We start from the raw sequence: 25,299 nt of genomic DNA, 5'->3' as shown, positions 1-25,299 counted from the left end.
TAGGCAGCCTGTCTGCTTATGGATGGGGTTATGTTCCTGTCTTGCTAGTTGTTTGGTATAGGGTGTCCAGCACTGTAGCTTGCTGGTCATTGAGTGAAGCTGGGTGCTGGTGTTGAGATGGAGATCTCTGTGAGATTTTCACCATTTGATATTATGTGGAGCTGTGAGGTCTCTTGTGGACCAGTGTCCTTAAGGTGGCTCTCCCACCTCAGAGGCACAGCACTGACTCCTGGCTGCAGCACCAAGAGCCTTGGCTCAGAATAAAAGGGAGAAAAAGTAGGAAGAAAGAATTAGTAGAAGTAGAAAGAAAGAAAGGAGGAAAGAAAGAAAGAAATAAGGGAGGGAGGGAGGAAGGAGGGAAGGAAGGAAAGAAAGAAAGAGAGAGAAGATAAAGTAAAATAAAATAAAGTAAGATAAAATATAATAAAGTTATTAAAATAAAAAAATTATTAAGAAAAAAATTTAAAAAAGACGGATTGATAGAACCCTAGGACAAATGGTGGAAGCAAAGCTGTACAGACAAACTCTCACACAGACGCATACACATACACACACACAAATAGAGGAAAAGGCGAAAAAAATCATAAATCTTGCTCTCAAAATCCACCTCCTCAATTTGGGATGATTAGTTGTCTAAAGGAGGGAAGGAAGGAAAGAAAGAAAAAAGATAAAGTAAAATAAAATAAAGTTTTTAAAATAAATAATAATTATTAAGAAAAAAATTTAAAAAAATAATAAAAATCAAACAAAAAAAACCGGACGGATAGAACCCTAGGACAAATGGTGGAAGCAAAGCTATACAGACAAAATCTCACACAGAAGCATACACATACACACTCACAAAAAGAGGAAAAGGGGAAAAAAATCATAAATCTTGCTCTCAAATTCCACCTCCTTAATTTGGGATGATTCGTTGTCTATTCTTGTATTCCACAGATGCAGGGTACATCAAGTTGATTGTGGAGCTTTAATCCGCTGCTTCTGAGGCTGCTGGGAGAGATTTCCCTTTCTCTTCTTTGTTCTCACAGCTCCCAGGGGCTCAGCTTTGGATTTGGCCCCGCCTCTGCATGTAGGTCGCCAGTGGGCATCTGTTCTTCGCTCACACAGGACGGGGTTAAAGGAGCTGCTGATTTGGGAGCTCTGGCTCACTCAGGCTGGGGGGGAGGGAGGGGCATGGAGGGCGGGGCGAGCCTGCGGCGGCAGAGGCCAGCGTGACGTTGCACCAGCCTGAGGCGCGCCGTGCGTTCTCCCCGGGGAAGTTGTCCCTGGATCCCGGGCCTCTGGCAGTGGCAGGCTGCACAGGCTCCCAGGAGGGGGGTGTGGTAGTGACCTGTGCTCGCACACAGGCTTCTTGGTGGCGGCAGCAGCAGCCTTAGCGTCTCATGCCCGTCTCTGGGGTCCGCGCTTTTAGCCGCGGCTCGTGCCCGTTTCTGGAACTCTTTTAAGCAGCGCTCTTAATCCCCTCTCCTCGCGCACCAGGAAACAGAAGGAAGAAAAAATCTCTTGCCTCTTCGGCAGGTCCAGACTTTTCCCCGGACTCCCTCCTGGCTAGCCGTGGTGCGCTAACCCCATGCAGGCTGTGTTCACGCCGCCAACCCCAGTCGTCTCCCTGCACTCCGACCAAAGCCCGAGCCTCTGCTCCCAGCCCCGCCCATCCCGGAGGGTGAGCAGACAAGCTTCTCGGGCTGGTGAGTGCCGGTCGGCACCGAGCCTCTGTGCTAGAATCTCACCGCTTTGCCCTCCGCACCCCTGTAGCTGTGCTCTCCTCTGCGGCTCCGAAGCTTTCCCCCTTCACCACCCGCAGTCTCCGCCTGCGAAGGGACTTTTAGTGTGTGGAAACCTTTACTCCTTCACAGCTCCCTCCCACTGGTGCAGGTGCCGTCCATATCCTTTTGTCTCTGTTTATTCTTTTTTCTTTTGCCCTTCCCAGGTACATGGGGAGTTTCTTGCCTTTTGGAGGTCTGAGGTCTTCTGCCAGCATTCAGTAGGTGTTCTGTAGGAGTTGTTCCATGTGTAGATGTATTTCTGGTGTATCTGTGGGGAGGAAGGTGATCTCCGCATCTTACTCTTCCCCCATCTTCCCAATTCCTTCTCTCTGCTTACAAAACCTCTTACTCTTCAAAAAGTTACTTCTCATTCATACCTCTCCCTAGCCCTGGGCAACCATCAATCTGCTTTCTGTCTCTGTGAATTTGCTTATCCTGGACAATTCATGTAAATGGTGTCATATAATATGTGACCTTTTGTTTCTGACTCCTTTCGTTTATCATTTATCATAATGTCTGCAAGGTTCATCCATGGTCTCTCAGTTATCCATACTTCATTCCTGTTTATGACTGAATAATATTCCATTGTAAGAATATACCACATTTTGTTTGTCCGTTCATTCAGTGATCGGAATTTTGGGTTGTTTGCATTTTTTGGCTTTTGTGAATAATGCTTCTTTGAATATTTGGGTACAGAGATTTGTTTGAATACAGTTTTTAAGTTATTTTGGTTATATACCTAGGAATGGAATTGCTGGGTCATACGGTAATTCTTGGTTTAAATTTGAGGACCTACCAAACTGTTTTCCAAAGAGGCTGAACCATTTGACATTCTTACCAGCAATGTATGAGGGATCCAATTTCTTCATATCCTCGCAAGCACTTGTTATTTTCCATTTTTATAACCAACCTAGTGAAATGGTATCCCACTCTGTCTTTTTTGTATACATTTCCCTAGTGACTAATGATATTGAGCATCTTTTCATGTACTGTTTGGCCACTGGTATATCCTCTTTGTAGAAATGTCTATTCAGGTCCTCATCTCCAACTTATGAGGGAGGCTTTGGATATTGACCTCCTAGGTAAGCTCACTCATTGGTGTATTTATTCAGAGGCCAGTCTCAACACACCATTAACAGATTCCAGAGTTGGACTTGAGGGCACACTGGGGAAGTCTCAGGAGAAAGGAGCTCTAACGTGGGAAAGTGCTGGAGCTGAACACACGTGCTGGGACCAGGGCAGTGAGCTTTCAGGGAACCCTGGCGCAAGGGGCAGGAGGACTCTAGATAAATGAAGCCCACAGACAATCCCCAAATTACGGTTTATTCTTGTATTAACCTTCCTTCATCAGGACTGTTTATAGTCCTTTGGCTACAGGGTTTTTTGTTTGCTTGCTTGCTTTTTATTTTTTAAATTGCCTGAAATACAGTTTGAAGTAGTGAGGAGACAAGTGAATTAAAGGATACTAGGTCTGCCTCAGGCCGGGAAGAGTGGAACAGTGTGGCCTCTAGACGAATTCAGACCAAGGGTCTATTCCCAGCTCTGTCACAAGTCTTGTGAACTTGAGAAAATTGCAAGTTCATCATCTGCAAAGTGAGTCTGATAAGCCCTATCTTGTAGAGCTGTTGTAATATACGTGATGTTTGTAAAGCACTTGCAACAATGGTCTTTCAAGAATGGCATTTATTACTACGATCACTATGACCCCAGACCATAATACCAACTCTTGGGGATTTTTTTCTTTAATCTCATGAGATGTCAGAAAATACGATACGCAGCACCTTTGGAACGAACAAAACTGCTTAGACACTGAAACTATGTAAAACTTCCCCATTTGTAAATATGTCATTTGAGTGTAGAGGGACCTCTCCCAGCTGGATGCTACTCGGAGGTTCTAGAATTTGCGTCAAGGACCAACAGCTTCCCTCCCAGGTGCCTTTTCATCCAAACCACCCCTAGTTTCATTATAATTTCACCACCACCAAAAATTGTAGCCTTCCTTTGGAGTTCCCCAGATTACACTTAAGGTAAGTAGTAGAACATCCCTTTAAGGGAGTGGCCTCTGGCCCTTTGACCCCAGTGCAAAGAGTGCTATCACAGTGGCTTCTTGACATCTCACTTCAAGGAAGTATCATCCTTGTTTCTCAGAAACTCCCTGGAGGCGATGGGATTAAAACACCTGGTTTGTGCACTGTGTTCACCTGCACTGGGACAGGAACACGGAAGCCATTTTATTCCTGCCCCGGGTGGAGAGTCTCTCTGTTTTACCCACAGTCGCAAAGTAAAAATTCAGGGTAAGCTTCCATTCCAGTCTTGAGTCTGTCAACTCTGAGGCCCACCATCTAAGGGTCCCACCCTCCCCCCCACAATTCACTCGGCCTCATTTAGCCCACCGTCCCGCCTAACTTAAAGTCACCTCCTCGAGGGAACTGCAGTGTCCCAAAGCTCCAGACTTCCTTGCTTCAGAGCATTTACACTTGACTGCTCTCGTCTGGAACCTCCTCTCTTTCTCACCCCTTGTTGTAACTTGCCATTTATTTAGGTCTCAGAGTGTGTCTCACCATCTTGACATGGCAGCAGCTCCCAGGCTCCGAAGGTCTATGGACAGTGGCTCAGTCTTCTTTTTCTTCCCATCCCCAGTTGTGCCGCCGCCTCAGTGGCCTGGGCACCCTTGAGACTCTGAGTCTCCTCCCGGGCCTGGTGGCATTTCTCGCGGGCACGGCGCTTGCTCTTCCGGCCCCGAGGCATGATGACACAGGTCAGGGCCAGCAGGCGGGAGTGTGGGCAGGAAGGCAGGCAACGAGGGCACCTGGGGGAGGGACAAGGAGATGCTGTGAGCACCTTCAGCGGGGAGATTCCTCCCTGGCTTTAACCAAGGCCGCCTCTGCAGGGTCCTTGAGGGCACTGCCCGAGGACCCACAGGGCTCCTGTTCTCCTGCTCAGCCTGTCCCCTGAGACCCCTGTGGCGGACGGTAGAGTGAGCCTTGGGCTACAGGCTGCCAGCCTACCTGAGTGTCACTGGGGTGACAGAAGGGGCTGCCAGTGGGACCTTCCGTGTCCTAGGGCGGGGAGTCTGCTCAGTTCATCTTCAGGATCTTTAGGTGGACGGCAGCCAGGGCCTGGGCTTCCTCCCCTCCGTTGCTCTGCAGTTGACACCTCAGTGGTCCCGGGGACCCATGAGGAGGAAGTGAGTGGTGGCCCAGCTCACCGGCCTGACAGGGGGAGCACCGTGCTGACAGCTCTGTGGAGTCCTTTCTATCCTGGGATCACTGGGTCCTCAGTCCCTATTCAGTGCTCTCAGCTGGCTTCACGTAGGGCCTGGGACCCACGCTTCTGCCCTCTGATGGCTTTACCTTCAGGCTAAGGGTCTCACCTCCCTTAGACCTGATGTAAAGGAGCCTCGGCCCGACTGCTCTGTCCTTAGCCTTCAAGTGCTGAAAGCAGGGGCAAGGCTAGACTCTTTGTCGTCCCCACAGCTCAGCGGGTGGGGCATGTTCCCCTTAGTCGTCACTCAGGGTTCTCAGTTTGACTCCTGGGAAGGCCTGTGGCTCCTGTCTCTTTACCTGAGGACATGTGCTCATAGAAAGGCCCACCGCTCTCTGAGAGCCAACAGAAGAAAGTGAGGGTAGCCTGATGTCCCACGTCTACCTGTGGTCTCTGAAGGCAGGAAGCCGGGGCCGGCAGATCCAGGCCTTATTATGCTTGGCTGCGCCGGTCCTCACTCAGGCCCTTCCTCAGTTTGACTCCTGGGAAGACCTGTAATTTCTCCCTCTCTTCACCTATTACTGTCCCCACTTCTCTGTCACCCTGGGAGGAGTTAAGGGTTGCCTCTGCTCAGCCTGACATCTCTCCAGGCGTCTCCCAGGACTGACAGCAGGGGAGAGATGATGTGCTGCCCCCATTGTTATGGTTTTCATGCTCCACTCCAGCCTTAGGTCCTCACCCCAACTCCTAGCACAACCTGGAAATTTCCCCTGTGCTGAGTCAGCCAGCCTCGGAGCAAAGTCCTCACCGCCCTGAGTCCCCAGAAGTAGAAGTCAGAGTAGGCCACGTGTAGCCACAGCTATTTCTGAGGGGCTTCTGAGGACTAACACAGAGGGCAAGATTCCCCGGGCTCTGCTCTTCTGGGGTTTGTGACCTCAATAGTCCTCACTCTGTCAGGATCTGGGACTCTTCCCTCTACTGATCTGAGTCCTCCAGAGCCAGAGGCAAGTGGGTGACACATGGAACCACCCCTGCCTGGGGCTTCCCCGGGCCGAAAGGGTGGTGGGGCTATGCGTTTGTTCCTGTCTCTTTTCGGTTGTGCGTTCCCCTTGGTCCTCACTCGGAGTCCTTACGCTGGCTCTTCCCGTGACTTAGAGAGGCCTGTGCTCTCATACTACAGCCTTTACTTCCCCGAGACCACCTAGGAGGATGTGAGGGTTGCCTCACGTGGGCATGACTGTCTGTGGTCACTCCTGGCCGACAGTAAGGGAGGGATTCTGTGGCGTCCCCGCTTTTATGACTTGGGTGGTTCCCTCAGTCCTCATGGTCCTCTGCTCGACTCTTGGCATGACCTGGAATTCCTCCCTGTGCTCCCCTGAGGCTGGCCCCTGGGACCAAGTGCCTCATCTACCTGAGACGCTCTAAAAGGAAAGGCGTGGGGCGCATCATGCCAACATTCCTGGATTTGCCAAGGGGAGGTATCCAGTGGCAGGGCTCTGCTCTAGGTGGAGTCCCTTTATCCTCATTTAGAGTCACTAGATTTCCAGTCTCTACTGAGTGAGGCTGTTCCCCATAGACCAAGGCCCTCGCCTCCCCGAGACCGCCCCCAGTGGAAAGAGGGGGCAGGTCAGCCAGAAAGCTTTGTCCTGGGCCTCCTGGGGCTGACCTCAGGGGCGGGACTCTGCATTCTCCTCTGTTCTGGAGTGAGTGGTCCTCTTGCTCCTCATTCAGGGTCCTCATCGTGATGCCTGACCAGACCCAGGACTCCAGCCTCCACTCCCCTGAAGCTGTGCTCCTCAGCACAAAGGCATTACCTTCTTGGGAATTCTGAATTAGAAGTCAGGATGAACCAGATCTGTCCAAAGCTGTTGGGGTCTTCTGAGGAGCAGGACTTTACAAGGCCCCACTCTTCTGGAGTCAGTGGCCCCTCAGTCCTAACTCTGTTTTCTTACCTTGACTTCAGGTAGCATATGGGACTCCACCCTCCCTACTGTCTGTCTGCCAGCCTCAGGCCAAGGCTTTCACCTTCCTGAGACACCAGAAGGGGAGATAAGAGACCTATTCCCTGGCTACTCCTGCCGGGGGCCTCTGTATGGTCCCCTTTGTTTTGGGGAGTCCACTCATCGGCACCCAGTGTCCTCACCCTGAAGCAAATTAAGGCCTGTTAGGATCTCCTACTTGGGCAGAATTGGAGATGCTGCCACAAGACCAAGGAACTCACCTCCCTGAGAACCTCTCCACCCTTGCCCCGGAGGAAAAGAAGGGGTACCTTCAGACAGGCAGCTCTGCGCATGGCCACACAAGGGAGAAAGCAGGGTAGACTTTGTGGGGCCCCCTTCTGTTCTAAGGTCCTCACCTTGAGTAACTATCAGAGGCTAGGACTCCTCCCTCCACTGACCTGAGGACACAGCTCTTAAACCAAGGCTTTTATGTCCCTGAGAAACTTGAAGAGTAAATGAGGAGATGCTGATCTTTTCAGGGTATCTGAGATTGCATATGTAGAAGACCCCATTGTCACCGAAAATTTTTCTTTTTATTTATACCATTCACTTATTCAGTGTTACTGTATTCCAAAACAGTGCTTTGGGAACAGGGCCCCTTTTATCCCATGAGATACATTTTGGAGTGGTGAGAAGAAAAATGAATTAAAAGACGTAAGGTCTGGCTTAGGCTGGGAGGAGTGGAAGAGTGTAGGCTCTAGACTATTCCAGACCAGGGGACTAGACCCAGCAAGGTCACTTAATCAGTCTTGTGAACTTGAGACATCTGCAAGTTATTCACCTATAAAGGGAGTCTGCTAAAACCTATCCTGCGTGAATGTTGGAATGTTATGTACTACATGTAAAGCAGTGGCATACTCATTAAGCAATATTGGGTTTTTGATGAATGGCAGTTATGATATGATTATTATGAACCCCCAAAGTACCACCCTCCCATCAGAGTTTATTTTTAATCCAGTAGGTAGCAGAGAATATGCAGTGCACTAGGGCAAAAAACAAATACTCAGAAATGAGCTAAATCAAAGTATCTTTTATTTCTACCAAAAGAAAGTTTAAACGAAGTAAGGCAAACCACGAGTTAAATGGCTTTTACTCTCTGTTTTCTCCATTTTTTGTTTCTAAATATTTTCTGTGGTCGCCTTTCACATTTCCATGAAAATCTCTATTGCAGTGCCATGTTTTCTACTTCTGGATCATACAGAAAATATAGATGGTTCGTTTTTCTTTTACATATACCAAAACTGTAACTTTAGAACTCTTTAAACAGCAATAAATATGCAAGCAATGTCATTCACGAATTCTTATTCTTAAGAAAACACACTATCTATTACAAGAAAAAAAATTTGAAAAAACCTAAATAAATCAATCAATAATATATAGAAGTTACTAGTTTAAAACAGGAAGATAAATAAGATCTATACTTTGTTCCCTCCACCCCTACTACTCTGCACTATTTAGGAGCCTGACTGCTCTCTTCCAAAACAAAGTGAGCAAACTGCCCGCGGCCTCCCCCGCTACATGTGGGAGGAGCTGCGGGCCTTGGCCCTGGAAGGGCTCTGCCCTCAGCAACAGCTGCAGCCCTGGCCGCGGCTCTCACTCCTGCTCTCTCTTCCTCATCTTTCAGAGCCTCCTCATAGAGATCTGGGAAGGCACTGGGGACTGTATCACTGATCTTGGCCACAAACTCCAGCACTTTCATCTTGCTGGTTTCAGCGTGGGCTCTCGGGCCCCACAGGAACTCATAGCATGGAGGATCCCTGTTGGGCACCTGGCGGTACGTCAGGTACTTCTGCTGCACGAAATCTTTGCTGATGAGCCTCGTAGGCTCCCCAAAGATGGAGTGCCTTATCCCAGCATACAAACCCAACTCATTGAGGAATTGCCAGATCTCCTCCTCGGTGGCACGGTTGCCCTTCGTGAAGATCTCGCCCAGGAGAATCATCAGGAGACCAGACGTGGGCAGCCCCGACTCATCACTTGGACTTCCCTCGCTGGGGAGGGCCAGCTTGCTGATGAAGGCAAAGGAGTGACTGCTGGGGTCGACTTCCTTCAGCTCGAGGCCAAAGACCACCTCCATGATCTCAGAGGCTCTGCTGAGGATCTCAGGGAAGTGCTTCTCGTACTTGCTTTTGACAGCCTTCAGCAGTGCTGCCTGCGGGATGGGCTCGTTCGCCTTGTACTTCTCCAGCAGGAACAGCACCAACGTCCCGGCCTTCCTGTTCAGAGGATCTCTGCATATGCTGTGAGTGCAAGGTGCTGCCTGGGAGGGACTTTCACTTTTCTCATCTTGGCTCTGGGCACCCTCTTCAGATCCTGGGCATGAAACCCCTGCATCACGAGAGCTAGTGGCCGGGGTTCCCTGAGGCTCCTGGCGAGTGCCAGCAGCAGGGGAGATCGGGGGAGTACCCCAAGAAACAGAAGTTGGGGAGGTGGGCGACTCTTGTATCTCTTCTGCTGGCGCCGCTGCTGGCGCCACTGCTGCTGCTGCCGCCGGCGCCGCCACCGCCGCCTCCTCCACCTCCTCCGCCTCCGCCTCCGCCGCCGCCGCCTCCTCCTCCTCCTCCGCCGCCTCAGTGGCCTGGGCACCCTTGAGACTCTGAGTCTCCCGCCGGGCCCGGTGGCGTTTCCTGCGGGCACGGCGCTTTCTCTTACGGCCTCGACACATGATGACAAAGGTCAGGGCCAGCAGACAGGAGTTTGCGCAGGAAGGCATGAACGAGGGCACCTGGGGGAAGGACAAGGAGATGCTGTGAGCACCTTCAGCGGGGAGATTCCTCCCTGGCTTTAACCAAGGCCGCCTCTGCAGGGTCCTTGAGGGCACTGCCCGAGGACCCACAGGGCTCCTGTTCTCGTGCTCAGCCTGTCCCCTGAGACCCCTGTGGAGGACAGTAGAGTGAGCCTTGGGGCACAGCCAGCCAGCCCTGCCTGGGTGGTACGGGGGTGACAGTGGGGGCTGGCAGGGGAGGTAGGTCCCCACGGTTCCCATTCAGAGTCAGGATGACAGTTGGTGGCAAGACCCCCACCCCCACCCCCTCCCCTCTGCTGCTCTGAAGTTGACACCACCATCTTCCACGACACCCAGGAGGAGGAAAGGCGGGAGCGTTCAGCCCACCACCGAAGGGTCCTGGGACCCTCCCTTCTGCTGCCTGGTGGCTGCCCCTTCAGAACAAAGCTCTAACCTCCCTCGGACCTGGCAGAGGAAATTACGGGCAGTCTCAGCCTGAACCTGGCAGAGGAAAGTACGGGCAGTCTCAGCCTGACAGTCCTTTCTTGGGAGTCTAAGGGTTGACAGGAGGGGACGGGCCATATTCTCTCTTGTCCCTTCTCTTCGGGGTGGGTGACTCCCTTAGTCCTCACTCGGGGGTCCTCCCTGGACGGCCGGTGCAGCCTGGAGATCCTCTCTTGCCCCAAGGGCCATCTGCTCGCACCAGTGCCGGCACCTCCTTGAGTCTCATTCGGAGGCGGTGAGGGTGACCACGCGGCCGCATGTGGCAGAGTTTTACCAGGCCTGCAGCGTGCGGCAGACAGGTCGAGGCCCTGTGGCTGGCGGCCCCACTGGCCCTCACTCAAGGGCTTGGGCTGACTCTTGGGAGTGCTTAGGGACGCGCCTTCTGCTGGCCTGCACCTCCCCTCTCAGACAGCAGCCCTCCCTCCTCCGTGTGTGGCCAGAAGGAAGCGGCTGAGAACAGGGGAGGGGTTCTGAGGTGCCCTTGCGACGGGGAGGACGGTCCTCGCCCTGACTCCTCCCGTGCCCTGGAAATCCTCCCTCTGCTGACCTGCGGCCAGCCCCTCAGGACAAGGCCCCCTCCTCCCTGGGCCTCCCGCGTCTGTCCGTCCGTCCGCGTTCGCACTGAGGGAGCCCCTCAGTTTTTAGACCTGCCCGGAGGCTCCCAGGCCGACGTCAGGGGCGGGGTCCGCATGGCCGCCATTCTGGGGTGTGGAGCCCCTCGGTCCCCACGAGGGTCCCGTCCTTCACTCCACAGGGCCTGGGGCGCTCCCTCTACTGAGCTGAGCCAGGGTCCACCAGCCTCAGAGCGAGGCCTTCCTTGCCCGAGACCCCGTGGGGGAAGCGGATGGACTTCGGGCCTAACAGCCAGGCCCGAGCCTCTGGGGCCGAGAGCAGGGGCGGGGTGGGCGGGGCCTGTGTGGCCGCCTCTTTTCGGAGGGAATGGGGATTGGGGGTGTCGGGGGCGTGTCCCCGCACTTCTAACTGGGGTCATCTCACACCTTGACACCTGACAAGACGTGACACTCCTCCCGCGGCTCACCCTCGGTGAACGGCAGCTCTCAAAAATGGCGCGGCCCCACAGCACGGTTAGGAGGACGTCACATCCGGTCCTGCGCATCTGGGGTCCAGGAGGACAGCAGGGGCAGGGGCGGGGCCGGGTGGGACGGAGGCGGGGGGGGGGTGTTTCTGGGGGAGCTTCCCGCAGGCCTGGCACGAGGGCCTTTCATTGACTCTTGGCAGGTCCTGGGACTTTTCCCTCTGCTGAGCTGAGTCAGCAGGCGTCACACCTTGGCTCTCATTTCTGTCGGCGCCCCCAGCCGGAAGTATCTGGGGCCCTGAGCCTCACAGCCATGCCTGGGTCCCCGAGACTGACAGTGAGGGCTCTTTGGGGCCCCCTCTTCTGTGGTGGATGCTGCTCTCAATCCCCTCTCAGTGTCTTCTCTTGACTCCCTGTAGGTGCTGGGCTACCTCCCGTCTGCTGACCTGAGGCCAAGGTCTCACATCAAAGACATCAGCTCCCTGAGACTGCTGGTGTGAAGTGCAGGCACATCTCATCTGGACACTTCTGCCTGGAGCCTCCCAGAGATGGCTGCTGCAGGTAAGATGAGCTGAGGGGAAAGGAGGCGAGACTCTTCTGTGGTTTGGAGCCCGTCAGGTCTCACTCAAGGTCCTCACATTGACTGCTGGCGGGGCCTGCGATTCCTTCCTTCTCTGGTATGAATCCATCCCTGTCCCCAGCCATGCCCCACAGAATCCCAGAGGAGTTAGTGAAGGGGTGCCTTAGCCTGACAGTTCCCACTGTGGTCTCTCTTTGTTGACAGCAGGGGCATTGCCCAAAAGTTCAGAAATGAATTTCTGTCCTTTTGTACAACTACTGTGTTACTTGCTTTTCTCTTTTAGTCCATGTACGATAGTCTATTGAGATGATCACTTAAAAAGGCCAGTTGTCATGCACTAAGAAAGTTTCAGATGGTTATTTCACAGCCTGTGGACCATACTGCCACATCCAGCCCAATCTTTGGTGTCCCATGCTCCTGGCATGCGGGCTCTGAAATGCTGCCTCAGATTCCTTCAGTGAAGCAGTAGAGATTCATGGTCCCAGAGCACAGTGGAAGAATCAAGGGCTCAACATTATAGGCTTTCCTCCAGTCAACCCTGTCATCTGCCTCTCTTGCAGGCTACAGACCTGTCTCGAATTCAGGGCATCCCCCTACCTGCCCACACTCAGGTTCTAGTTCAGTGGAGACTTATTGTCCCTCAGGGATTATTTAGTTTTGTGTTTTTGCTTTTGTTAATGTTTTTTCTTTGTTCTTTCTGTAATGTTTCCATGGTTGATTTTGGGTACAGGAAACAGTAGCCCATGTTTGACTGTAATCAGCTGCTGTGGATAAGGTACTAAGTGTGTAAATGAATTAAGGAAAATAGATATTCTTACAGTATCTGTGTCTCACGAATACACATAACATACTATTCTGGTTGAGACTTCTTTTTCTAAGTCAATCAGGAAATTCTTATTGTTGCCTCCATGTAGATTATATACATTTTTGTATGGTTTCTTTCTAGGTATATTTTTTATATGGTTGCTTTTGTCTATGGTGTATTTTCTTTTTTTTTTTGATTTTTTTTAACATCTTTTTTGGAGTATAATTGCTTTACAATGGTGTGTTAGTTTCTGCTTTATAACAAAGTGAATCAGGTATACATATACATATGTCCCCATATCTCTTCCCTCTTGCATCTCCCTCCTTTCCTCCCTCGCTATCCCACCACTCTAGGTGGTCACAAAGCACCAAGCTGATCTCCCTGTGCTTTGCGGCTGCTTCCCACTAGCTATCGATATTACATTTGGTAGTGTATATATGTCCATGTATATGTCCACTTTGTCCCAGCTTGCCCTTGCTCCTCCCCATATCCTCAAGTCTATTCTCTAGTAGGTCTGCATTTTTATTCCCGAGTTGCCCCTAGTTTTTTCATGACCATTTTTTTTTTTTAGATTCCTTATATATGTGTTAGCGTATGGTATTTGTTTTTCTCTTTCTGACTTACTTCACTCTGTATGACAGTCTCTAGGTCCATCCACCTTGTTTCAGATACCTCAGTTGCGTTCCTTTATATGGCTGAGTAATATTCCATTGTATATATGTGCCACATCTTCTTTATCCATTCATCTGTTGATGGACACTTAGGTTGCTTCCATGTCCTGGCTATTGTAAACAGAGCTGCAATGAACATTTTGCTACATGCCTCTTTTTGAATTATGGCTTTCTCAGGGTATATGCCCAGTAGTGGGATTGCTGGCTCTTATGGTAGTTCTACTTTCAGTATTTTAAGGAACGTCCATCCTGTTCTCCATAGTGGCTGTATCAATTTACATTCCCACCAACAGCGCACCCACACCCTCTCCAGCATTTACTGTTTGTAGACTTTTTGATGATGGCCATTCTGACCAGTGTGAGATGATATCGCATTGTAGTTTTGATTTGCATTTCTCTAATGATTAATGATGTTGAGCATTCTTTCATGTGTCTGTTGGCAATCTGTATTAGTTCTTTGGAGAAATGTCTATTTAGGTCTTCTGCCCATTTTTGGATAGCGTTGTTTGTTTTTTTCATATTGAGCTGCATGAGTTGCTTGTATGTTCTGGAGATTAATCCTTTGTCAGTTGCTTCATTTGCAAATAATTCCTCCCATTCTCAGGGTTGTCTTTTCATCTTGTTTATCATTTCCTTTGCTGTGCAAAAGCTTTTAAGTTTCATTAGGTCCCATTTGTTTATTTCTGTGTTTACGTCCATTTCTCTAGGAGGTGGGTGAAAAAGGATCTTGCTGTGATTTATGTTATAGAGTGTTCTGCCTGTGTTTTCCTCTAAGAGTTTGATGGTGTCTGGCCTTACATTTAGGTCTTTAATCCATTTTGAGTTTATTTTTGTGTATGGTGTTAGGGAGTGTTCTAATTTCATTCTCGTACATGTAGCTGTCCAGTTCTCCCAGCACCACTTATTGAAGAGGCTGTCTTTTCTCCACTGTATATTCTTGCCTCCTTTATCAAAGATAAGGTGACCATATGTGTGTGTGTTTATCTCTGGATTTTCTATCCTGTTTCATTGATCTATATTTGTGCTTGTGTGCCAGTACCATACTGTTTTGATCACTCTAGCTTTGTTGTATAGTCTAAATCAGGGAGACTGACTCCTCCAGCTCCGTTTTTCTTTCTCAAGACTACTTTGGCTATTCGGGGTCTTTTGTGTTTCCATAGAAATTGTGAAATTTTTTGTTCTAGTTCTGTGAAAAATGCCAGTGGTAGTTTGATAGGGATTGCATTGAATCTGTAGATTGCTTTGGGTAGTAGCATCATTTTCACAATGTTGATTCTTCTTATCCAAGGACGTGGTATATCTCTCCATCTATTTGTATCATCTTTAATTTCTTTCATCAGTGTTTTATAATTTTCTGCATACAGGTCTTATGTCTCCATAGGTAGGTTTATTCCAAGATATTTTATTCTTTTTGTTGCAATGGTGAGTGGGAGTGTTTTCTTAACTTCACTTTCAGATTTTTCATCATTAGTGTATAGGAATGCAAGAGATTTCTTTGCATTAATTTTGTATCCTGCTACTTTACCAAATTCATTTATTAGCTCTAGTAGTTTTCTCGTAGCATCTTTAGGATTCTCTATGTAGAGCATCATGTCATATCCAAACAGTGACAGTTTTATTTCTTCTTCTCTAATTTGGAGTCCTTTTATTTCTTCTCTGACTACTGTGGCTAAAACTTCTAAGACTATGTTGAATAATAGTGGTGAGAGTAGGCAACTTTGTCTTGTTCCTGATCTTACTGGAAATGGTTCCATTTTTTCACAATTGAGGTTGATGTTGGCTGTGGGTTTGTCATATATGGCCTTTATTATGTTGAGGTAAGTTCACTCTATGCCTACTTTCTGGAGGGTTTTTATCATAAATGGGTTGAATTTTGTCAGAAGCTTTTCTGCATCTATTGAGATGATCATATGGTTTTTATCCTTCAATTTGTTAATATGGTTTTTTACATTGATTTGCATATATTGAAGAATCCTTGCATTCCTGGGGTAAACCCCACTTGATCATGGTGTGTGATCCTTTTAATGTGCTGTTGGATTCTGTTTGCTAGTATTTTGTTGAGGATTTTTGCATCTGTGTTCATCAGTGATATTGGCCTATAATTTTCTTTTTTTGTGACATGTTGCTCTGGTTTTGTATCTGGGTGATGGTGGCCTTTTAGAATAAGTTTGGGAAATTTCTTCCCCCTGCTCTATTTTGGAAGAGTTTGAGAAGGATGGATGTTAGCTCTTCTCTAAATGTTTCATAGAGTTCACCTGTGAAGGCATCTGGTCCTGGGCTCTTGTTTGTTGGAAGATTTTTAATCACAGTTTCAATTTCAGTGTTTGCGGTTGGTCTTATATTTTCTATTTCTTCCTGGTTCAGTCTGGAAGGTTGTGCTTTTCTAAGAATTTCTCCATTTCTTCCAGGTTGTCCATTTTATTGGCATATAGTTGCTGCTAGTAATCTCACATGATACTTTGTATTTCTGCCGTGTCAGTTGGTATTTCTCCTTTCTCATTTCTAATTCTGCTGATTTGAGTCTTTTCCCTTTTTTTCTTGATAAGTCTGGCTAATGGTTTATCAATTTTGTTTATCTTCTCAAAGAACCAGCTTTTGGTTTCATCTATCTTTTCTATTGTTTTCTTCATCTCATTTCATTTATTTCTGCTCTGATCTTTATGAATTCTTTCCTCCTACTAACTTTGAGTTTTGTTTGTTTTTCTTTCTCTAGTTGCTTTAGGTGTAAGGTTAGGTTGTTTGAGAGTTTTCTTTGTTTCCTGAGGTAAGATCGATTGCTATAATCTTTCCTCTTAGAACTAGTTTTCCTGCATCCCATAGGTTTTGGATCATCGTCCTTTCATTTTCATTTGTCTCTAGGTATTGTTTGATTTCTTCAGAGATGATCCATTGGCTGTTCAGTAGCATATTGTTTATCCTCCAGGTGTTTGTGTTTTTTACCATTTTTTTCTTGTAGTTAATTTCAAATCTCATAGCATTGTGATCAGAAAAGATGCTTGATGTGATTTCAATTTTCTTAAATTTACCAAGGCTCGCTTGTGGCTCAGCATGTGATCAGTCCTGGAGAATGTTCCGTGTGCACTTGAGAAAATGTGTGTTCTGCTGCTTTTGGATGGAATGCTCTATAAATATCAATTAAATCCATCTGGTCTAATGTGTCATTTAAGGCCTGTGTGTCCTTACTGATTTTCTTTATGGATGATCTGCCCATTGATGAAACTGAGGTGTTAAAGTCCCCCACTATTATTGTATTACTGTTGTTTTCTCCTTTTTTTGGCTGTTAGTATTTGCCTTATATATTGAGGTGCTCCTATGTTGGCTGCATATATATTTACAATTGTTATAGTTTCTTCTTGGATTGATCCCTTGATCATTATGTAGTGTCCTTCTTTGTCTTTTGTAATATTCTTTTTATTTTAAAGTTTATTTTGTCTGATATGAGTGTCGTTCCTTCAGCTTTCCTTTGATTTCCATTTGCATGGAATACCTTTTTCCATCCCCTCACTTTCAGTCTGTATGTGTCTCTAGATCTGAAGTGGGTCTCTTGTAGACAGCATATATACAGGTCATATTTATGTATCCATTCAGCCAGTCTATGTCTTTTGGTTGGAGCATTTAATCTGTTTACGTTTAAGGTAATTATGGATATGTATGTCCTTATTGCCATTTTGTTTATTGTTTTGGATTTGTTTTTGCAGGTGTTTTTTCTTCCCTTCCTCTTTTGTTCTCTTCTGCTGTAATTTGATGACTAACTTTAGTGTTGTGTTTGGATTCCTTTTTCTTTTTTGTGTGTGTATGTATTGTAAATTTTCTGTTTGCAGTTACCATGAGGTTTTGATATAGCAGACTGTATATAAACAAGATTGTTTTAAGTTGCTGGTCTTTGAATTTCAAATGCATTTCCAATATCCTACATTTGTGCTCTTCTCTTCTCACATTTGCTAGTTTTGATATCATATTGTATGCAGATGATTTCCTATCTTTACTGTATGCTTGCCTTTACTGGTGAGCTTCCTCATTCATAATTTTCTTATTTCTAGTTGTGGCCTTTTCTTGTCTGCTAAAGAGAAGTTCCTTTAGCATTTGTTGCAAAGCTGGTGGACTCCTAGAGGGCTCATGCAAATGCGTACTCCCCAGAACTACCACCACCAGTGTCCTTGTCCCCACAGTGAGCCACACCCATGCCCCCACCTCCACAGGAGACCCTCCAATACTAGCAGGTAAGTCTGGCCCAGACTCTTATGAGGTCATCGCTTTTTTCCCTGGGTCCTGGTCTGCATGAGGCCCTATGTGCACCCTCCAAGAGTGGAGTTTCTGTTTCCCCGTCCTGTGGAATTCCTTCGATCAAACTCCGCTGGGCTTCAAAGCCAGATTCTCTGGGAGCTTCTCTTCCTGTTGCCAGACTCCCAGGCTGGGGAGCCTGACATGGGGCTCAGAACTTTGGCCCCATGTGGGAGGACTTCTTTGGTATAATTATTTTCCAGTTTGTGGGTCGCCTAGCAGCGTGTATGGATCTGATTTTATCGTGCTTGTGCCCCTCCTCCCATCTTGTTGTGGCTTCTTCTCTTTGGATGTAGGGTATCTTTTTTGGTAGGTTCCAGAATTTTTTTTCGATGGTTGTTCAGCAGTTAGTTGTTATTTTCATGTTTCTGTAAGAAGAGGTAAGCTCAAATCCTTCTACTCTGCCATCTTATCTCTGGACCAGAACTAATGGAACTTGAATTAACTGCTGATAGGAATGTAAGATAGTACAACCACTTTGGAAAATGGTTTGGAAGTTTTTTAGAAAGTTAAAAATACACATACCATAGGATCCAGCCATTCCACTTCTAGAAGAGAAATTGAATATGCATATAAAGACTTACACATGAATGTTCACAACAGCTTTATTTGTATCACTCTCAGACTGGAAATAATCCAAATTTCCATTAACAGGTGAATGAATAAACAAATTGTGGTATACCAGTCAATAGAATACTACTCAGCAATAAAAAGCAATAAACATTCAGAAACACTGATGACTCTCAAAATAATTACGATGAGTTAGAAAAAGTAGACAAGAAGAATGTGTACTCTGTTTCCATTTATAGAAAAATTCTAGAAAAGGCAAACTAATCTACAGTGACAGAAAGCAGGTCAGTACTTGCCTGGGAATGAGGGCATAGAAAGTGAGGGGCAGAAGAAAGGAAGTACAAAGGAACATTAAGTAACTTTTAGAGGTGATGTTCATTATCTTATTTATGGTGATGGTTTTATAGGTATATACTTAGAACTCATTCAAACTTTATCATTTAAATATGTAATGTTTATTGTATGTTAAGCATACCACAGTAAAGTTATTAAAACTGCAGATTTAGTCATCAAAGCCACTGGTGAGATAGGTGGTTTCGAAAGCCAACAACAAATGAATTTACTTCATACATTTGATTACAGAAACATAAGAATGTGTACATCTGCCAATACGCCAGCAAAAGAGCTGAAGGTTATTGGCAGTGTGATCAAAAGTATTTGCCATATTTATGTCACACAATGTGTTAATGTCTTTAATGTATGAAAAGAGTTTAAAGTATGAACATGAAGTAGAAAATTAATTAAAAGGCATAAATGTGCCAAATCAGCAGAAATAAAACAGAAATCATCAATAAGCATATTTTAGAAACTGTACCTCAATAGTTGTAGAAATTCATATTTTAAAATAAACCATTTCTCATATTGTCAAATACGTAAAAAAAAAAATAAATAATGTTAATACTGAGTCTTGTCTCCACAAAGAATATTTAGTTGTTCCCACATATTGTGGGGAAATTAGTACAAACTCCTAGAGTTTCAACTGTCAGTATATTCAAAATCCTTAAAACAGGCCCTGATCAGCAACTCCACTTCTATAAACTTACTCCAAAAAAATCATTATGGATATGTCCATGTACAAAGATTTACTAACAAATACATGCTGTTAATATTAGGAAAGAACTTAAGGACCCAAAAGTAAAAGATTGATTGAGAAAACTGTGCTGCGCCCTTAAGACGGAATACATTGCTGCCTCGCGTTTCTTGATATTCAAATAACATAGCAAAATGTTTGGAGTGCAGGTTTTGAATACAGACAACCTGTGACACCACTAACTGCTTTCACACCTTCCTTATGAGGCATAAGTTGTTTAGGGTACCCAAGTCTCAGTTGCTCGTTGTTTAAAGATGGTGATAATTATAGCCATCTACAGGCTATAGCCTTATCTACAGGCTTCTACTGAATATTATACAAGGTAATGGGTGGAACATTTGTAGTCCAGTGCCTGGCCCTGGTAGGGTTCATGAATGTCAGCTATTATCATTAAATGAAAATGTTTAAAACAGTATTTTTTATTTTTGTAAAAAAGTATACACATATGTTAATAGTAGTTAACTCTGAGTCTTGGACTTATACATAATTTTTAGATTCTTCTTTCATCTGTTACTTAATTTTACAATAAACAAGTGTATGTCATTTAAAAATTAATGAAGACAGATTTTTATAAAATTACTAAAATAATTTCAATGAAGATTAATAATGTTTAATTTGGAGTATTTGGGACTATGAGTCATTTTTAACATCTTTATATTTTCAAATTTGCTACATTTATAAATAGAAAAAGACAGTAAATAGATTTCTTGATACTTTAAACATTTAACTTGAAAATGTACTTAATTGAAAAAATTATGCTTTTATTTTATTAAAGAGGTACATTTGTTAAGTGTAGTAAAATAAAAAGCTATATTTATTAAGTTCTCCAAGAGAGTAAGGCACCTTCTTAAAATTGTGAATTTTCATTCAATATAGTATTGTGAATTGACTTTAATATATAGTGATCAAACTATATTTCCTCTGAACTTGTATAGTTTCCTGAGATAATTTGGAAAGATCAAGGTCCACTTGCCAATGACCTTGTTTCCTTGTTTGTGAAATAGGGAAAATGAATCATCTTAACTGCTGCCACAGGATTGTTGTGACTCTCATATAATAGAATATGGAGAAGGGTCCTGATAAAAGAAATATCTTGTGGAAATACAAAATATTTTTATTATGAAAATCATCAAGTATTTGTTGCATATTCTTTTAATAAGTTGAAAGCATACTAAAAATTATTAATCAAGAACAAATATAACCCTATCTGGTAAATATTAGCTTCAATAACAAAGATAAAAACATACAATGACTAAAAATGGATGGAAGTATATTTCTTTCTCATGCAAGTTCGACATCCAGACTGGAGGTGTGGCTTAATGACAACAAGATATTCAGTGGTAACAGTGCTGTCCATGTTGGTGCTTCGCTATCCCCTAGCATACAGCCTTCCTCTGCAGGGTCATAGTTGTCCCCTGCCTTGTTTGGCTTCTAGCTTGTGTGAAGAGGAAATAGAGAAATCCAGATCAAGCAAAAATTGCTTGTGCTCATATTTTATTAGCAAGAATTTAGTTGAGTGACCATACGTAGCTACAAAGGAGGCTGGGCACTGTGGTCTCAGTTGGGTTGCGCTACATAACCAGGAAGAAAGGTACAACAGATTTAGAGGGCACAAGTAACAGTCAAATGTATCACCCTACACAGCACATCTGGCCACTTGAAACCAATGAATCTAGCAATAATACTTGAAGTAATTTCCTGGAATTCATGATTAAATTTGCTTTACGCCTAAGTCATGCTGTTTATCTTCTTCTGTGTGTGGATGTTCTTTATTCTACAAGCTATATTTTAGTGTAAGACAAAAAGAACAATTTTGACAAGTCTTCTGCATTTTACAGGGATTTCACCTCTTCTAGTCGCAAAAGAACTCTGCCCCATCATCACATTTCTTGCTTGTCAATAGCTCCCTGTGTGAAACTGCACAAGAGCTAAAAAAGAAATTAATGTTCTAAGTTGGGTAACTTTGATGGCGTGTGTAAGGAATAGAGAAAAAAAAAAAGCGAGAGAGAAGAGAGTGTTTGAGCTATTTCAGAGATAAACACATTTTATACAAAAAGCCTGTAATGCAGCTTAAAGATTTGGCAAAATGCCCACAAGGTAGCTTAACATGCTTTAGTATTGGGAGGTTGCTTTAATACTGCTCATGAGGAAGCAATTCCTTTGTTAAAGGGCTTTCCAAGTGAATGAGTCTGCCCTGTGCTTACCTTAGGAGGCCTTCCATTCCTAGGAACTCATGTTAATTGCTTAATGCATGCCTGGAGACAGACCTAACCTTGATTTCTCAAGGAAAGAAAAAAAAAATTTAACCTTTGATTTGAGAAATGAACTTAATAGATCAACCCATTAAGCCTTTCGTTATTCTTAGGTATTATTGCCAGGATTAGGAATAACCTCACACTATTTAAAATTCCGTCCGTTTCAAGAAGCATGTGGTTTGGGACAGAAGGTCTCCAATCTATCAATCAAAATTTCCATGGCTGCTGTAAGGCTGCTGTAAATTACTTTGGGCAGAAAGGTGGTAGCTGACAAAGTTCCTGTGAAATACATCATTTTAAATGTCATGGAGAGAATCAGTAATCAAGGTTTGTGACGTAAAGTTTCTTTTAGCAGATAGAAGAATGAAAAGAGGCTCTATAAATTCCCTAAGGTCTCCTGTCTGATCCCCACAAAAGGATTAATAGTAAGTGAACTGGATGAGGGACCTGAAAAGATTACAATAATTCCTTCATGATTTGAAGCATGAAAAATAATGGGAAGTTATAAGAATGTGTCAGGGTCATTAAGCAACTGTTTCAGAAATTGTCAAAAATAAGGGTGACAGGAAGTCATCATATTGAGAGATCAGATGTGCTTTCTAAAAGTGAATGTTTTGCAAAAATATAACACTCAAAAAACAAAAAAGACACAAGAAAACTCTGGGAGGTGTTGGATAGGTCTATTATCTTGATTGTGCTGATGGTATCACAAGTGTTTGCCTATGTCCAAATTTACCAAATTATAAACATTAAGTATGTGCAGTTTGTATATCAATTATACTTCAATACGCTATCGAAAATATAACATGCAGAAAAGTACACAAACCTTAATGGTACAGCATGGTACGATTGCACTAAGTAAACACCTCCATATAACACCACTCAGATCAAAAAGTACAACATTACCAACACCTTTGAGGCCCCACTCATGCCCACTTCTACTAAGTGCCATTATGAAAGTAAACATCCTGATTTCTAGCACCTTAGTGTCGCCTTGTCTTGACCTCTACATAATTACAATTATATGGTGTATACTCTTTGCCCAGCTTCTTTTGCTAAATATTATGTTGATGCTCATGCATGTTATGGAACATGGCAGTAATTTAATTCTTCTCACTGCCATATAGAGTTCAGTTGTGAATATTCCTCAATTTGTTTATTCTTTCTAGAGTTGATGTGCATTTAGATTGCTTCCAATTTAGAGATCATATGAATAATACTGCTCTGAACACCTTTGTATACATACATACATTACTTTGGGTTATGTACTTAGGAGTTGAATTCCTGTGTCATAGAGTATACATGTGTTCAGATCTAGAAGATAGTGCCAAGGAGATCTGCAAAGCAATTGTACCAATATAAACTCCGAGCCGCAGGATATGAATGCTCCGGTTACTCTACAGCCTCAACAGTCGTTGAAATTGTCAGGCATCTTAGTTTTCTGCATTCTGATTGGCATATGGTTATAACTCTTTTTTGCCTTTGAAGTTGCATTTAAAGATATAGTAAAAGATACTATATTTATAAATATATATATTTAAATTTGCATTTAAACATTTAAGGACATAAGAATAGGTTAATCTATATACGAGTTAGGGGCAGTAAATTAATTATATAAAATAATCAGTCATTGTAAATCGCATGCATTCATATATATATAGAGAGAGAGAGAGAAAGAGTGAGAGAGAGATCTATATATACACATATATTTTTCCCCCTCTCTTTTGATATATATGAAGAGATTGATTTTAGTTGGTGACTTATTTACATGCTTTATCATAATAGCAATTTATTCATTTTGGTAAATGTTTTATGACCTTCATTATCCTTTTTTTTTTTTTTTTTTGCGGTACGTGGGCCTCTCACTGTTGTGGCCTCTCCCGTTGCGGAGTACAGGCTCCGGACGCGCAGGCTCAGCGGCCATGGCTCACGGGCCCAGCCGCTCTGCGGCATGTGGGATCTTCCCGGACCGGGGCACGAACCCGTGTCCCCTGCATCAGCAGGTGGACTCTCAACCACTGCGCCACCAGGGAAGCCCCATTATCCTTTATTTAGGAACCAAATGAAATATTTTCTACTTTTCCAATCCAGTGAATTGGTTATATCATAAAATAAAATAAAATCATTGAGACAAAGTTTAATAGCACATGCTGGGTCTCTATCACAAAATTTGGTTCAAGAAGTTTAGTTTCTTTTTCATTTAAGGAGTTGGGTCATTATGCTGCAACTAATGGGAAATTAATAGATTTTTAAAGTTCTGCAAGCAATAAAGATCTTACACCCCTGCATTATTATTATTATTATTATTTTTTTTTGCGGTACGCGGGCCTCTTACTGTTGTGGCCTCTCCCGTTGCGGAGCACAGGCTTCGGACGCGCAGGCTCAGCGGCCGTGGCTCACGGGCCCAGCCGCTCCGCGGCATGTGCAATCCTCCCGGACCAGGGCACGAACCTGCGTCCCCTGCATTGGCAGGCGGACTCCCAACCACTGCGCCACCAGGGAAGCCCCCCTGCATTATTTTTAATTATTAAATATTATGGTTGATTTCCTTCAATGTTGATCTATACAACAAGGGTTTAATTTTAAATAGATGTAAATCATTAAAGCACAAGGAAAATTCAGCTTATTCCTAAAAATTGTTCAGAAATTAAAGTCTGTAATTTAAGACTCGTAGATATACTGCTAAAGAAGTAGTTGATATAAAAATTAAAATATCCTTGCATTTCACTATATTGAGAGAAGGGAGGTAGACATTAATTATCACTGTTAGCATATGTCTAGAAAAGAATCTTAGAAATAATAACAAGGGCTTCTTGAATTGTTTTTATCCTATGTTATAATGTAGTCTGATAATAAGGTGGACTAGTATATGCAGCCCTCAAATGATCTAAGGTTAGAATATCACTGAATATGGAAAATGGACCCACAGATTAGTACTCAATAGTATTCGTTTATCCTTTGAACAAATGGAGCAATTAGCCAGCAGTGCAATATTTTATCTGCTTTGTTAAGAACTAACCTCCAAACCTCTTGGTGTAGACTTAAGTTTGGTCACAATGCTTTTCTCCTTGTATCATCTTTTCCCCTGTGACTCTGCAATTCCTGCCACTAGAGACAGAGTTTACTTTCTCTCTCTCTGACTTTGGGCTCAACCACGTGACTTGTTTTGGTCAGTATGTTTTAGAAGTGATGTAAACAGAGGCATGTAATCTATACTTCTTTGGTAGGGCTTACCTTCCTGCAATTCTGCCATCATAATGAGAAGAGACTGGATCTCAGAATAAACATACATTGAGTAAAATGGAGCAAGGAACCATATCCAGCAGAATTTGCAATTTGAAGCAGTCAGGAGAGAGCATCCAATTAGCAATCAACCTTTGTACCCATGAGTATGAAAATAAATGCCTGTGGTTGCATGCCACCAAGTTGGTTATGAAGCATTGTTGCAGCAACAGATAATTGATATAGTTCCTAAAGGCAGATACCATGTTGAATTCAAGTCTGTCCATAGCACCTATCCAAGTACATGTAGTAAGTAGTCTACAAATGATTATGAAATGAATATATGAAAAGATCTATTTTCAAAGCCTAAGCTTTGAGTACTTTTCTTCTCAGTATTTTATTATGAAAAGTTAAAGACAGGTAAATTGAAAGAACTGTATGGGGAACATCCATATACCCATGACCTGAATTTGCAAGCTTAACATGAACTTTCAGATGCCATTTATAATAACTAAATGAAACTAGCTAAACTAAAGAATCTAGTAGTACATTCATGTACTTTCCCCCCATAAATTATGGTTATCATATTG

At 44.3% G+C, this 25,299-nt stretch overlaps 1 protein-coding gene across 1 annotated transcript; it reads right to left on the bottom strand.

Annotated features, from left to right (window-relative positions):
• Window positions 1-8,420: 8,420 nt before the first annotated feature.
• LOC309839477 (melanoma-associated antigen B4-like) lies at window positions 8,421-9,635 on the bottom strand (the record flags this gene model as incomplete). Its single annotated transcript, XM_082681216.1, has 2 exons — window positions 8,421-9,437; window positions 9,519-9,635. 2 exons carry the CDS (start codon window positions 9,633-9,635, stop codon window positions 8,421-8,423), a joined length of 1,134 nt encoding a protein of 377 aa, XP_082537342.1.
• Window positions 9,636-25,299: the final 15,664 nt, after the last annotated feature.

This window comes from Grampus griseus, assembly GCF_964374135.1.
Source record: "Grampus griseus genome assembly, chromosome: X".
Lineage (NCBI taxonomy): Eukaryota > Metazoa > Chordata > Mammalia > Artiodactyla > Delphinidae > Grampus > Grampus griseus.
Note: the sequence above shows the minus strand (reverse complement) of the source record. Positions and strands in the feature narration are given on the sequence as shown.